At 29.1% G+C, this 17,089-nt stretch overlaps 1 protein-coding gene across 12 annotated transcripts in view; it reads right to left on the reverse strand.

Moving 5' to 3' along the window:
* Nucleotides 1-17,089, reverse strand: part of LOC123260953 (ras-associated and pleckstrin homology domains-containing protein 1) — a 196,072-nt gene that overhangs the window by 6,436 nt on the left and 172,547 nt on the right. The window contains exon 1 of one of the 12 annotated variants that reach the window (XM_044722360.1): nt 2,721-3,275. The exons of the other annotated variants lie outside the window; for them this stretch is intronic. Within the exon in view, the coding sequence (XP_044578295.1) occupies nt 2,721-2,778 (58 nt within the window). The 5' untranslated portion in view covers nt 2,779-3,275. Of the gene's footprint in view, nt 1-2,720; nt 3,276-17,089 lie in introns of those variants that run through there. 12 annotated transcript variants of the gene reach the window in all.

Raw genomic sequence — 17,089 nt, forward strand, 5'->3', positions numbered from 1 at the left:
TTTTGCATTAACGGGCTGTTGAATCAATAAATTATATTTTCGCGTAACGTTGTTTTATGCCTTAGTTTTGTTATCACTATTATTACATTTTGTAATATTTTCTGACTGAATATATGATATTATTTGTCAATTTTAAGGTAAAAAAAAAAATCAATAATCGGATATTCTATAGAAATTTATTGAATAGATGGAACGTGTTGTGTATACAACAGATATCGTAGTCGCTTCAGTCGTTACGTTAATTAACGAAATTTACTTTAAAACAGTATTTATTTGAAACTTTTTTTATTTAATCGCGTTAAGCTATTTTTTTCTCCGAAACTAATATATTTTTATGATACATGGCAGCAAAATTAATTTACCGTGTTTTAATGAAAGTTGAAGAGAAATTTAAAATGAATGAACAAATTGAATGAAAATAGATGAAAGTAAATTCGAACTTTGATGTCGATTGCGTTTAAATGATGATTTTCTCTGATGCAGAAATTTAAATGGATTCGTACAGATACACAGTAGTATAGAGCATGGGTAATTTTATTATATACAATGCGATGATATGATACAATTTTTCAGTCGATAATGTTTTAATGTCAATTTTCTATGACCAAATATTTGGAATAGAATAGAGAATCTAATGGGAGTGAAATAGTGAAATGACAAAGAAGGAGAGATTGAAATTTATTACTGGACATAGCACGTTTAACACGAGTTGCAAAATGAGCTGGAAGTGAAGGCGTTTAATTTCATTGAGTTTGCAAACGTGCTCTGGGCATTCGGGTTTAACTGACTAGTGTATAAGTAGAGCGTGGGTTTAAACTTATAACGCTTCCACTTTACTACACATATCAAACATGTAATTCGCATAATATCCGAAGATAAAGTCTCTTCTGGGTGTATTTTAGAGTAAAGTTGATATGAGGCTATCCACTCTTCATACTTCATACATCCATCTATTTCAGCTCACTGAATTATCATCAATCATAATTCATGAGGATAAAAGTTGATGACTCAAAACTATGCAGATTAAATTAAATCATGTAGTATTATAATATAAACTATTGATAAAATTCATTCTCTGGGATATGATAATAAAATTAATACCTATTATCATATACATATTATACTGCGGACCCAGAAAGTTAGCTATTTTTTCTTTCTAGAGATATTTCAAAATATTGCACACAGAAAAAAATGTTTATTTGAACCAAAAAATTTTTTATAGAAAGACTTAAGTTGTTTTAAAGCGAGAAGGAATTTTATTGAGAAAAATTTTTTCTTCTTGATTTTCTTGATTTAAAAAAAAAAAAAAAAATTTTTTTTTCGAAATTTCGAATTGTTAAACTAAAATAGTTAAAAGTCGTACATTATTAAAGAACATTTAATGGTCCATAAATAAGTCTGATTCATTTCTATATCATGACAAACAATTATCTTTTTTTTTTTTGATAATTTCATTCTAAATTTAGAATTGTTTTAATTAAACAAATTATTATTCAGATAAAAACAATACGTAATTCGAAAGAAATTGAATTATTTCTCCAAAAAAAAGTCTACATTTTTTGATAAAATTTTTCCTTTAAATATTATTCAACCAGAAAATTTATTATAGAACCAACTTTAAAATTGAATAATATTTGAAGAAGTAAATTCATAAAAAAATGCAGAGAGATTTTTTGTAGAGGGTAAAATTTTGTTCAACACCGTTTTGAACTTTTTTTTTTTTTTTTTTCAATTTTTTTCAATGAATAATACGAGTTCAACAATATTTACAGTATATGTTTGGAACCAAAAAGTAATCAATTTTGTTCTACCTAGTTTAATATTTGTATTATAAATTAATGCAATTATTTTTCCTATTTAATAATATCACTCTTTTTGATCTTAATAAATACTTATATTAAGCATATCCGCGACAATACGATGACGATTTCGAGTTGGAATGCGAGATAACTCGAGAGAATGGTTAGCGGTGATGTGACAACAGAGAAATGTCAGTGGCATTCATATTAAGTTAAACTATTGTAATCAGGTGAATGTTTAATTCTTCTCAATTAGTTAACAACTTCTTTTTAAATTCATTAATCTAAATAATTATTCAGTTATCTGTTTACTCTATAATTTAATAAACTTTGTTGTCGGTATAAGACGGTTATTAATAGAAAACATCAATTTAAAAATAAATTTTCAGTGTTTACCGCTATGTATGACAAATAGACGGTATAATTAAGTAGAGGGAGCAGTTTACATTAGTATAGCTCGATTCTTTTAAATGAAAATTCAAGAATAACATAAAAAAAGTTTGGTTTGTATTCTCCAGACGTTCTTCGACTGGCAGTAGGCTATCGTGAGTCACCACAGGTTGTCTGATGTATGGTTATAACGCGTTTCTGTTCTACAATTACGTCGACGACTCCTAGTGACAAGGAACGAGTAAATGTTTTACTTTTTGCTATACTTCAGTATAATATAAGCAAGGCCTATATATAAATATAAATGTGCACGGGTTTTACCCACAACACTACACGTTTTAATATATCTAACTAACAGAAGAAGATATTAGCTAAAGAAGTCGTCAGCTTAAAATTTTATTTTTTTTACATTTTACACAAGACTATCATATAATTTTTTTTATCTTTTATTTTTTTATAATCTTATTTATATTTTAGTACTACAATCAAATAAAACAATAATGATAAAAATCTAATCAATGTGATGTATACCTATGGGCTTAACAGAATAATAGCCAAGTATACTCTCGTTACCAAAGTAACCAAGCATTTTCGAGTGATTGATTTGTATCAAAGCTGGTTTGCACTACCCAACTGCTGCACTAACAAATCGAATGCAATACCAACAGCCAACTCTTGTCGTTCCGTGGCACAAAGGACCATCGAAAGCTATAGATACCATTAAATTCGTGATCAAAGCATCCAAGTGTAAAACTTTTATCCCAACATCCGTATTCGCCTCGTATCTATCTCTGTTGGATAATCTTGATATTAATTTTATTTTATTCCATATATCTTCACACCTTACACTTCACGTCATAGTAGTAAAAATGTTTCACCTCTTTTCTTCTCACAAACTTCAATCACACGAATTAAAATCTTATCATATCAATCTCTACGTCCACATGTATGTACAAAAAAACAGAAAAAAAGCAAACAAACATACTTGCGTCAATTTGATAAAAATAATTTTTTTTTCTTTTTTTATATAAAACAAATACTGGATTTAATTATTTTTTTAAGGAGGAACTGAGTGAGGCGCGATGTTAGTGGCGCGTGCGATCAAACTCGACTAAAGGCCTAAAAGGTAAGAGTCCCCCGGCTTCTCAACTCGTGTTTTCCATGCGCCTTCATATGTATGTATGTTTATATATCATGGACGTTCATGTGTGTACGGCTCATCAGTGAACGCGTTCTACACGGCTCTACAGTTAAATTGCACTTATGTTTAAGTGAATGTCTTAAACTAACATATTCAAGAATTGTTTTTGCTCAAGTTCTTACTGTACACAGATTTCCATACAAATTGAATTTTATTTTAACTAACGTGACTGTGAACTCTAAAATTCATATAGTACCTGATGTGAGTTTAGATTTTAATAATTACTTTAATAATTTAAATTCTAACAAGTCAGTTTTACACGTGAGATAAAACATTATTTAGATAAATATAAGTCATTATCGTTAAGAAAATTAATTAAGATGTCTAATATATACGCTCAATGCAATAAGGACTTAAGTTTATTGATATTAGTTGAGTAACTTTTGATTGTAAATAGAAAACAGTGTTGCTCATAAGTACTCTATTAGTGAGGAAGTGGATTAACGCATTTTAATTAAACGTCATTGTTAGAAATGTAAGAAAAAAATGATGCGTTTAGAACAATACTATGACGTACAAAAATTGTTGTTGATTAAAATGCAAGCGGTTATTGATACTAAATAAGGTCGTTGATCTATTTGACAATTGTGTAAATCGAACTGTTTAATGATCTCAGTTTTATGGAGAAAAAATACCTGCGTAATTTTTTTATAATTTTTATTCTATTTATTTATTTATGAATTAATATTCATTTATGATTTTATGAATTATAAGTAAAAACTATGATACTCTAGTAAATGGTTTAAGTTTTAAAATAGCTATTTTAGAAACAATGTAATAAATAAAAATTAATAAATAATAATCAATAAGTAGCATCCTTCAAACTTTTAATACATTCCTGCATGTAATTAAAGTTAAAAAACATTTTTTTTTTACTCTTCTTGAACTTATTAACTGTCAATTTGTTACAAAAATAGTGAAAACGTGTTAATTAATTCAACATTCATTAAAATTTTGATTAAAAAGGTTAACAAAAAACGATAGTTATGTTCAAATTTTTTATTACGATAAAAAGAAATGCGTAGTAAATCTAATTGAGTGGGAGTGTTGAAAATATATTTAGAATATTTTAAAATAACTTGTGACATGAATTGACCCTATTAAATATAACTAATGCACTAATGATGGTGTACAAATTACTATAAGAGCTGTTAGTAATGTTTTCTTGATAGGATTTCAGTCGAACCAAAATCTTCAAGTCCATAATACCTTTCATCTAATTAATAATTACTGTCCATTTTTATTGTAAAAAATGTATAAGAGCTTGAAGATAAAATTCCTTGCTATTAACAAAATTTCAATTACTGATTCAACCGTACACAGTAAAAAATTTTTCGTCATTGTGTGAAGTGTAAAAATGTTTGTGTAGAATTTAACATTTTAGTATGTTGATTCAACACAGATTGTGTAAAAAAAGTCATCAACACAAATTTTTATGTTAAATTTGACGAAAAATTTTTTACTATGTAACATATGAAAAAATATTAGGATTTAATATTATTCAAGAAAGACTTTTATTCTTATTTCGTATCAAAATAGAGTTGATCGAGTATATAAGGTAAAATTTATTCTTCTTGAATACGGAAACAGCTATTCATTAAATAAATTGAGTATTTTTACATGTTATATATGTGTAACAACCACGTTGTCATATTTTATACGACTATTTCGATGAGTATTGACATCAGTAAATCAAACAACTAATATATTCCAGAACGAGTGATATCTACCTATGATTGTAGTGTGATGTATGAAAAAAAAAAAATGTCACATATCAATTCTATCATCACTATTTGAAATTGGTTGCAAAATTGTCTAAAAATATTCATTTAAAATTTTAAATTATATATAACTATAGTTATAAATTTTGTAGTTCAAATGTCAAGTTTTATCTCTCAGAATTTCAGTAGTAATTTACATTAATATTTTATAAATTACACAAATTAATAGTAGTATAAATTATCAGTATTTGCACAATTTTTTAGTGACATTAATTTATAAAATGTCAAGTTTTTCTAATTTTATTGTCCGTTGCTATCATTTTTGTATTCTTATTATCATAAGAATATTAACAATATCTTGAATGTAAATAGTGTTTACATATTCTTTTTTCTGTTCAGCTGACGGCGTCTTATATCTAGAGTTTCATGTGCTATGTTCTCTCTCTTTTTCAGAAGATAATATAATATAGTGTATAATAACAATAACAATATATATATACTTCCAATAAAAATATGTATACAGTCAACGCTCTCTGTATTGGACCTCTCTGTATTTGACCGCTCTCTGTATTTGACCACATTCTTCCTCTGTATTTGACGATTTTACACAGCTCTTATGGACAAGGACGAGTCAAATACAGAGAATGGTCTTGTACGGGCGAGTCAAATACAGAGAGCGTTGACTGTACAGTCGACGCTCTCTGTATTGGACCTCTCTGTATTTGACCGCTCTCTGTATTTGACCACATTCTTCCTCTATATTTGACGATTTTACACAGCTCTTATGGACAAGGACGAGTCAAATACAGAGAATGGTCCTGTACGGGCGAGTTAAATACAGAGAGCGTTGACTGTACTTCCTGCATGTTTTAACTATTGACTTGCTGATAATTCTTTCTGAAGTATACATTATTTTTATTTTTCGTAAAAAAAGAGTGTAAATATAATAAAGAATGTTAAAAAATTTTCCTCATCATATCATTAACATTTTCAAAGTAGCTAAATAGTAAAATTATAACATAATAATAAACGAAATTTACAGCATTAATATCTGAAACTACTGAAAATTTAGTATCAATGCTAAAGTTGACGATAATGGAAACTAAAGTTACTAATTGAAGTAAATATATATGAATGAATTCAAGTCATTATTTTAACTCAATTACTTATTAATATACCAACTTTTAAGCTTTGATTTCATTTTTCGCAGTTATAAAAAAAGTTTTTATCTTATGAGATAACTTTTATTTCTCATACATGACAGCATAGCAAAGCGGAAAGAAAGCCATTTAAAGCTTAAAATCGATTCAGCAGTTGTCATAAGGGCAAAAAAATATGAAATAATAAAATGACTATCATTTGCAAAAAAAGTTTGCGTGGTGTGGCGTAAAATTAATTAAAAGGACACGTTATTCGATAGGTAAAATAAAATTAAAAAAAAAAAAAAAACGTAAAATCTATGACAAGAATTTTTGATTAGCTGCTATTGACACCTGGTAGTTATGACATACGATGAATAATAATTGAAATTTTGAATAAAAAAATTTATCATGACAATGATTCATTGTTAATTCATCCGACAAATTTTTATTTCAATATTGTACAAAAGTAAAAAGTACATTAAAGACAAAACAGCTATTGATTAATTCAACAAAAATAACTAGTAAGATGTACGGCGGTGGGCCACAAAAAAATAACGTGACGAAAATTAGAGCGCGTGCATCAAGATAAATTACGAAGATGACAATGTCGAGTTAACGAATGATATTGGCCCTGGAGCGAAATTCTCCCGTGCGTTAATTAAGTAATGAAGCTCGAGACCTGCTGACTTGGTACTATATATATAGTACTATATATATAGTGAAGCGTTCCACATTCACGTAACAGGATATTGGTAGGAAAGGATTGAGAAAGGAATGTGGAGAGGATCATCTTAATGTGAGTTTATAGAATATGCGAGAAAAAATTATTAGATAGCTCGGATCCGAGTAAAAATGAAATTATTATTTTTTACGGAAAAATAATAAATTTCGTTCGACCGCCGCTGCACGACCGCCGTTTGGCGGACTATTACGCCACACGCTAAAAATTTACTCCCCCTACCATCGCCGCACCACCGCTGCACCACCGCCGCACCAATGCTAAGTCATACCTACAATTTCACAAAAAATAGTATCATAATTAATTTATCACGCAATAATTAATTAATAAATAATGCGACTAGAAATATTAATGTAAGACCTATTGATCAACCTCCTTTTAATCAAATGCCTAATATTAAAAAAAATTTTTTTTTAAATCAGGCCAAAGCACCGCGAAATTATTGATTTTTTTAGTCGTATTGTTGATGTAGATTTTTAATTTCGTCCTCGGGTTGCACAGAAGCGGTACGCCTATCGAAATACTCTGAAAGAATTTTAAAAATTGAACTGTGATGGGATTCGAACCTGGATCGTCTGCATGGAAGTCTCGAACATTGCCAACTGCGCTGCAAGCCATAGTTAACTAAAAAAATTTAGTTAAGCTATTTGAATGATCAACAAATATTTTATTTCAATGTATATACCATCAAACAGCGGTATGGTGCGGCGGTGGTGCAGCCGTGGTGCAGCGGTGGTGCGGCGAATAGAAATTTATTTACTTGTCACGGTGCTGGTGCGGCGGTAGTGTGGCGAATAGATAAATTCTTTACTTGTCACGGCGGTGGTGCGGCGGTGATGCGGCACTTGTAAAATAATCAAAATTGTCACGGCTGTAGTGCAGCGGTGGTGCGGCGGAATTCTGTTTTTACTCGGTAAAAATATATTGTAATAATTTGTCCTCGCAGTCACGCGGCTTACACTTGATATCACGTGCTTATGGTATTCACATGGTAAATCTTCGCTATACGCTCTCCTGATAGGTATATTATGTATTTTGATGATTACTGTAATTATAATTTTAATAATAAGGGGAAATAATGATGATAATGATAATTATATTGATGATAATTATGATATGAGGTAGATATAGTGTTGACACGAACATGACAGACCAAGAAGATATTAATCTTGTTATGTTTTATATCTCACCAGTTGTCATTTATTTTATTGATAGACGTAACGATTCTCGCAAACTGGAGCTAATAATCTTAAACGAGTCCGAAATTTTATTCCTTGTAATAAAAAAGTTATTTTATCAAATCGATGTTATAATTTCATACTTAAACCGTTACTAATTATATTAAATAGATTAGGCAATGTATTTAGTAAATAATAATCAAGTTCTCCTCTAGTTTTCATAAAAAATTTATAGTGGAATCAATGTCAGATTATTATGAATAATTTAAAACTTTGTAGTTAAATTGCACTCGTAAATCACCATTCTAAAATCAGCAGCCATCAGACCATTATTTTATTTTATTTAACAAATAAATAAGTATCCATAAAATATTTTTTTTAAATTGCACCAATAGTTTTTTAAATTTACTACACGTGAAATTAAAAAAATGCCATTCGGCCTCACCCGAAATGGAAGGTAGATTTCATGTGATGAGATTTTCTTTATTTATGTTATTTAATTTGTTGAATAACAAATGTTTATGTAATTTTTAAATTTTCAATCCGCTGTAACTTTTAAACGAGTTAACCGATTATCACGTAGTTGACAACAGTCGATGCAGTTTTTTTGAATTCTATGATGAATTTCAAACCGTGAATTGATCAGATAAAAAATTTCGGAATTTGTTTGAAAAAAACGCTTTTTTCGATTTTTTTCGTCAACGATATCTCACAAACGAATCAAGCGATTTTGACCGATCCGGCGACGATCGACGTAGTTTTTTATGTTAAGAGCTGATTAGTTTTTGAAATCGGTCGGTAAAGCTGTTTAAAAGTCATTCTAAAAAAAATGACATTTGAAAAAAAGTTTTCATTATTTTAAAATTTTTGAATGGCCTATGAAATTAATAAAAATCTTCATAAAGTATAAGTGATATAGGTCAAATTGAAGGTAATATAATCAGATTCGTCATAAACTTTCCAGAAATGAGCTATTTTCTGTTAATCAAAAGTTATTCACGGTTAAAGTTACAAAACTTGAAATTTACAAAATTTTGAAAATTTTAAATGGTCGCCATTTCTAAACTAATTGACCGATTTTGCTCATCTTCCAACTCGACCTCGGTAATTACCCAAAGAATATGTGTACCAAGTTTCATCAAGATCGGTTGAAAACTTTTCGAGATATCCTGATGACAAGGCTGGTTATATATATATATATATATATATATATATATATATATAGTGTCCCAGAAGTAACGGACGCCATTGTAGCATCTGATAAACAAAATAATTCTGAGACGAAAAGTCCTTAGCCATTTTTTAATCAGACGCATAGATAATTAATTATTAATTAAAATAACGTCCTTTTATGCGTTAGAGAGAGAGCGCTAGTGTCAAGTCAAGTGCGTTCCAACGAAGACGCTTGCACGTGTGAATGTGTAAGTAAATATGTGTGACTACGTTAGCTATAGAAACTAGTTAGTCATACAGTTAGTTGTGTCTTTGTTTGGCACATACTTTACTGGACACTGGCGCTCTCTCTCTAACAAATAAAGAGACGTTATTTTTAATTGATAATTAATTATCTATGCGGTTAATTGAAAAATGGCTTAGGACTTTTCGTCTCAGAATTATTTTTTTTATCAGATGCTACAATGGCGTCCGTGACTTTTGGGACACCCTATATATATATATATATATATATATTAGGGTGTTTCAAAAAAAGACGAATTTTTTTTTTTTTCTTTTGGTGTCTAAAAATTGATAGTATACCTAAAAACAAAAATTTTGGCGCCCATGTGAGCTCTTAATATCAATAGTAAGATTTGCCTGTATCCATTTCTTTATTTTCCATTTAAATAACACGGGAAAAATTTTTTTTAATTTTTTAATTTTTATTATTTTGGAACGGTTCATCGTAACAACAATCTGAAAAATGATATTTGTAGGAAATTTTACGCTCTACAAAAAACGTTTGAAGACCAAAGTTCCTCAGATTAACGGCTTCAAAGATATCCGCGGTCAAAGATAACACTAATAAAAAATTTATAATATTTTCCAATAAAACTACAAAAAAAATATCATATGCTATATTTTTATTATTTTTTATGTTAAATTACTTCAATTCCGTTAACCTGAGACTGTAAACTTTTATTAGAACTAATTAATTCAATACTCAACTCACGAAATGCACTAATATATAAATATAAACGTTAAAAATATCTTATAAATGATTTTTTGGTCTCTTTTATAACAAATTTATTTTTTTTTTTTTACTAAATATTAAGAAATTTAATTGAACAATTAATTCTTTATAACAAAAAACTATATTTACAACTTGTTACAACAATTTTTCAACTTGAAAATATTACAGTTTTATAAAATTACTTTTATTGCAATTAGGATATTGTTTTCTATGTTCTGTCACTACTTGCAACAAATATTGAAGCTGTTCTTCATCTTTCGTTAAGCATCGATTATACTGCTCTATCAATGCCACGCCGCGTTCTGCTACATCATTCACAACTTGAAGTTTCCCGAAATACTCCAAGTTTTCTAAGAAATTCGGATTCTGAGGCCACAAAGTAACATCCTCATCAATGAACTCATACGACAAATCAAACGATTCAAATATATTAATCGATCTCATAGACATAAATTGACTAAGATCTTTATTTAATAATGACTCTAAATTTTTCTTATCTATTATAAAGCGATTTGTTGTAGTTTCATTGGCTTTACAGTTTCTAAGAGCATGAACTATTCTTTTTTTTGTTCCAACTGAAACATTTTTATCAAAGAGAGATAAAACAGACAGCTCGTTGTTTAAATACCACAAGTGATCGGCTAATTTTTGTGAGCATGTCTGTGAAAGACTATTATTAAATCTTTCATATGAAATTAATTCTTTAATCAAAGTTAAATCATTATTAGGTGCTGTTATAGCACACGGCGCAGTGAACCAAGCTTTTAAATAGAATATTATGATAAATAAACAAAGTTCTCGTAATCCATCTATTTCCGATTTAGTAAGATGAAATTCATTTCTGAATAAAACAATTTTTAAACTATATATTGCTTTAGCCATCCACCTTGCATGATGGACCGCTCCAGGATGCTTAAATGTAATATTTGTGGTAGTAGTACCCAAAAATATTAATGATAATTCCAGAAGTTCACGGTAATCGTCTCGACAATGATCCATCTACAAAAAAAGTTATAAGTCAAAATGAAATTGATTATATCGCAATTTCAAAGTTGAGAAGACTAATTATTATTAACTGATGTGAGGTAAAAGTTGTAAAATATTTTACAAACGCAATTTTAATCGTTAAAGATGATTAAAAGTATAACAGTCATGTGAAACTGATTTTCAATATTTTTAATCACGACGGCAAATTAATTAATCAGAGTAAAATTGATAATTGAGGAGCTTATTTTCAAAAGGGTATCTTTTGATTTTTGATTAATCGAGACAAAAAACTAGTTATCTTCAATTATAAATATTTGTATTGAACTTTTTTTAATTTAGCTATAAAGTGCAATCGGTTATGAAGCTGCAATTCGATTTTCATTTATAAATGTTCATAATTCTCAAAGTAATTAGTGTTTAAAAGTTCAGAAAACTGGTATTTTAAAATATGAAAAGATACCCTTTTGAAAATCAGCTCCTCAATTATACTGAACTTTATACATTTTTCTTTTCCACTTTAACATCAGTTAATAATTCTTCAGCGCTGGATTAAAAAATTTTACTTCTATTTGATTATTAACGAATTTCAAAATCTCATCTTTGATTGGTGTTATTACTTCCAAAACTTTTTTGTCACAAATACCAGCCGTAAAGTTTGATTGGTCAATTTCATCCCACTTCTTTTTAAATCTCTGATAAATTGGAACGTTTGGGCCAGACGAAGCAGGCCAGTATACTTCAAATGCACTTCGAAGAAAAATTTCAAAAATATGGTGTCGGCATGGCAAGTACAACAGTTTTCTACTAAGAGCCTTTTCTACTAATACACACGCACCATTTCTGTTGAGAGCGTTGAGAGCAAAGCAACTAAATGAAGTTAGTACCGAACAACCAGGCTTACCAACACAGAGCTTATTAGCTACAACACTCAAATTAAATGAGTATAATACTCTGTACCGACAGAGCTAAATAAAGCTCTGTTGATATTTTTCAAATAAAAAACATTTGATCAAGTTTTATAGTCGATTTAATTGATTTAACGTATTTACAGAATTTTCATATTATTTTGAATAATATGCAATGATGAGTGTTTGGTGAGTTTGTGTAATAAGGAACTTTACATTTTCCTCTTACAAAAATTTATAAATTTTATAAAATATAAAATAAATTTGTTATAAGAAAGACCAAAAAATCATTTATGTGACATTTTTAACGTTTATATTTATATATTAGTGCATTTCGTGAGTTAAGTATTGAATTAATTAGTAAAAAAAAAAAGTTTACAGTCTCAGGTTAACGGAATTAAAGTAATTTAACATAAAAAATAATAAAAATATAGCATGTGATATTTTTTTTGTAATTTTATTGGAAAATATTTGAAATTTTTTATTAGTGTTATCTTTGACCGCGGATATCTTTGAAGCCGTTAATTTGAGGAACTTTGAGGAACGTTTTTTGTAGAGCGTAAAATTTCCTACTAATATCATTTTTCAGATTGTTGTTACGATGAACCGTTCCAAAGTAATAAAAATTAAAAAATTAAAAAAAATTTTTCCCGTGTTATTTAAATGGAAAATAAAGAAATGGATACAGGCAAATCTTACTATTGATATTAAGAGCTCACATGGGCGCCAAAATTTTTGTTTTTAGGTATACTATCAATTTTTAGACACCAAAAGAAAAAAAAAAAATTCGTCTTTTTTTGAAACACCTAATATATATATATATATATATATATATATATATATATATATATATATATATATATATATATATATATATATATATACATATATAAATTTTTTAACCAATGGTATTTTTGGAACTTACTCGACTAATTATAACATATGATAGCAAAATCAGGTGAAAATTTCACCTTGAGGACTAATGCAATAGTTAGATTTCTAAAGAAATCTACCTAAAAAATAATTTTTTTTTCATAACGGTTTATTTGTTAAGAGAATCCTTAAAATTATCAAATTTGAGTTGATTTCAGAATTATGAAAAATCTATGCAGTTTTTTTATATGCACATTTTGTTATTTTTATTTTTTTTTTTGAAATGACAAAATAATAATAATTAATGCACAGATTGCTTAAAAATTAAAATATTTAAAAGTACCATATGATTTAAAATAAAACTTTAATGTAGAACTTATACAAAGAAAATGAGAGCGTAATTCTGAGTGAATTGGTTCTGAGATTACTCCCGTGCGAGTATGAAAATAGAAGTAGATGTTAGATTGCAGCAAGAACGAACAGATTGTAAAATGGAGAAAGAGAAAGAGAAATAAGTTTATAGAGAGTACGTGGTGAATTGATACTTCTATGAGGAAAAGGAAACTCAAACTTTAACTCATATGCCAGCTAGTGAAGTGTAACTCCCGCGGGGTTCTAGCAATTTCTAACCTCAATCTATTCCATGTGGTCGCTTCAAGGTAAAGAGAAACAATTTCTCAAAGGGAATAAATTAGCGAGATGAGACGCGTACAAGTTGGATGGACTAGGAAGAGCTGTGGGCTAGGCGCTGAAGCATATAGTACAGGTGATGGCTTGCCAAGTTGAGAAGAGGAAACTAAACGGGACGTTGCCAGCTGGAAAATCAACCCAGAAAGAGATATGAAAGACGAATGGCGCTCGAGATTCATGACAAGTCTAAGTACAAATGAAAATCTAAAAAAAAGATGAATGTGCTATGCAGAAATATCATAGATGAAAAAATTATTCTACTTTGGCATTTTTGTTGGTAGTTTTTTTTCCTTATATCGCGTGACGAGTGTTACTCTGAAAACACTTAATGTAATATTAAATTCCTGTAGGTGAAGAAAAAGAATTCACTTTGGTTTTGCTTTGTCTTGTTTTGGATTCCAGCTCCATTAAAGAGGCTGTCACATCCGGATATAGGGTGACTTAAATGTTCCGACAGTCTCTCGAAACGGATCTTTAGTGTGGCAACCAGTCAGATATGCATTCAGTTTTGCCAAGTGCCTCGAGGGGTGAATGTTCTCTGCTCTAATCCATAAGACGTTCTACTTATACTTCTCTGCTTCTCTGTTCTAAGGTTCATCTTACAACTTACAATGAAATGGTCTAATGTCATGATGCAAGGATTCGCTTCGCCGCTATTGTTCACCATCAAGCCTCAGACTATAAGACTAAGTAAAAATTCAATCATAAAGGATGAAGGAAGTGTGTCCTGAACCGTAACCACGTCATGTTCACCATCATTCAACGTGTACTTGAGTCTTGAGTATTATAACATACAATACCTGTACCTACATTGATACCCCTGTTTGACTATTGCAATCATAATCATAATCAGTAGGCACTCATACAAGAATTAATCAAGTGCACTGACCACTATTCAATGCCAGAGACTCGTACGTGAGATGAGAACACTGAGATATCACATGTGCATTGAGAACCATGATATTATTTATGGAGGAAGATCGATCAATTGGTTTGATCAAGACGTCGATGAGAGAGACATATTAAGTTGATACGGAGTACTGACGAAGATACTGAGTGTACAATATACCTGAAAGTACGCGTGAAGCCTCATTTATCTTATCTTATCCTGTTCTGTTATATTCAAGTATCGCTCATGATGGATAATACATAAAACTACGGCATACATGAAATTTAAGATATCCTTAAGGTATATACATTTTCAAAGCTGGTAGCAATGTAAGGTAAAAGCCCCAATAGATGATCACGTACCAGTATATGATCACTCCATGTATCTGTATATCTATATTCACAAATATAGGTATACAAATACATGGAGTGATCATATACTGGTACATGATCATCTATTGGGGCTTTTACCTTACATATTTTATTCGCAATAAAATTAAATTGTGATAGTGATAATGATACTAACTTTGTAGGCTTTACTTGAATAATTTAATTTATTTTTATTTTTTCGTTTGTATTTTCGATTTATGAAATTGAGGTTTAAGGTTTAGTTACTGTATTTATTTAAAGAAATGTTACACCAAAACTGTCACTTAACTTAATAGCATTGTACAAACATTAAAAAAGTGACTCATTTCCGGTATGATAAATCGTTTTTAAGACAACTTTTCTCGAATAAATTATTATACAGTAAAATATCTTTTGATCCTATGCCAAGTTAATAATGTTTTCAGATTTTATTTTCAAATGCGGGATTACCATTTTCAAATCTACAAACTTGCTCACTCATAACCAATCAGCAAGAGAATAATTTAACATTTGACGCAAACAAATTATCTCATCAAGAATGTTTTTGAAGTTATATTTTACAATTTTTAAATAATCCATTTGCAGTTTTAATTACTTTAGTTAAATAACTGAAATTAGCAGTAATTTAAAGCCGTATCGAAAGTTTTACTGGTGATTTATCAATACAAAATCGTCTTTAAAATTTATTATCTCAAGAGGTTGGAGCGAAATTTCTGCTGACAAGAAAATTGCAAGTTTAAGTGACGAATCGAGATGTTCACGTCGGCACTTGCGCTTAATTTATCAATCTTCTTTGATAGATCTTCATACTTAATACTTAGTTGGTAGATAATAAATTTTTAATATTATCAACTTTAATTTGAAACATCAAATATCACTTAAAGTTATAGCTAATTCTATTATTATTATTTATTTATTTTTTTCACAACCGTAATTTATTTATTAATATCAGTTAGTTTCATGACCAACATATTACAGTAAAAAGAACGACGTTAAGCTAACTGATATTAATTATTATTGTTATTGTTATTATGAAATTTACTCGGAGTATAAATATCCGATTTTCAATTAAAACATTTTACCGATATATTGAATGAAAAAAAAAAAAAAAAAAAAAAAAATGAATTACAGAGAAAATTAGGGGAACTATTTCAGAAAACCACAAAAGCAAATAAACCGATATCAATTTAATATATAGATTGTGGCGCATCAAATATGAAATATAATATAAATAGAATTAGTTTATGAATATTTAACATTTAACAGAACAATTATTAATTATAATGAGTCTTTGGACGGATATGATGCCGCATAAGAAGTTTGCGGCGTATCAGTAATATAGAGCGCTACACGGAAGAAATGGTCGTTTGATTGCTTGCGACGTAAGCCAAAGTCTGATATCGAACATTAGTCGCACCAAGTTATCAGTGAGTTCTCACACAAAGTGCTTCATACATAGTATACTATACAAGTGATGCGGTAATGCAAACATGAACCACATACATGCACACATTATGTGATATCTACATCCCTTACTCCTGTTTCACTGCTGTATATTGTAGTATGTTACACATTTCGTATATACACTATGATACATATAAGCCAAGACAACATATTATGCATTGCCAAGGCGTAGCTTGTTATCCGATATCAGAATCATAAAAGAGTCAGGGTAACCGTAACTTCTTGTCAAGAAGCGGCTCTAAGGGTTGAGAAAATAAAAAACAGTCACAGATTCCTTGTTACCCGCAGAGCTACTGTGGAAAAAAAATGGTAAAAAATTTGATAAAGTTTTAACAACGAAGACCATCATAGTGTGAAGGAATTTTTCAAGTGTAGAACTTTTCTTTTTTGAGTTGATTCTATAGAAGAATAGATGTTGTAATTTTTGGTAAATTCTATACAATCTAAAAATTTATATTCAACAGCTAAAAGTGAAAATTTAGTTTACGTTGAAATTGTTTTAAATTTTATCCACATCGGTGATAAATTTTTTTTTTACAAAAACTTTTATTGGAA

The sequence above is a fragment of the Cotesia glomerata genome, linkage group LG3 (assembly GCF_020080835.1).
Source record: "Cotesia glomerata isolate CgM1 linkage group LG3, MPM_Cglom_v2.3, whole genome shotgun sequence".
Taxonomy (NCBI): Eukaryota; Metazoa; Arthropoda; class Insecta; order Hymenoptera; family Braconidae; genus Cotesia; species Cotesia glomerata.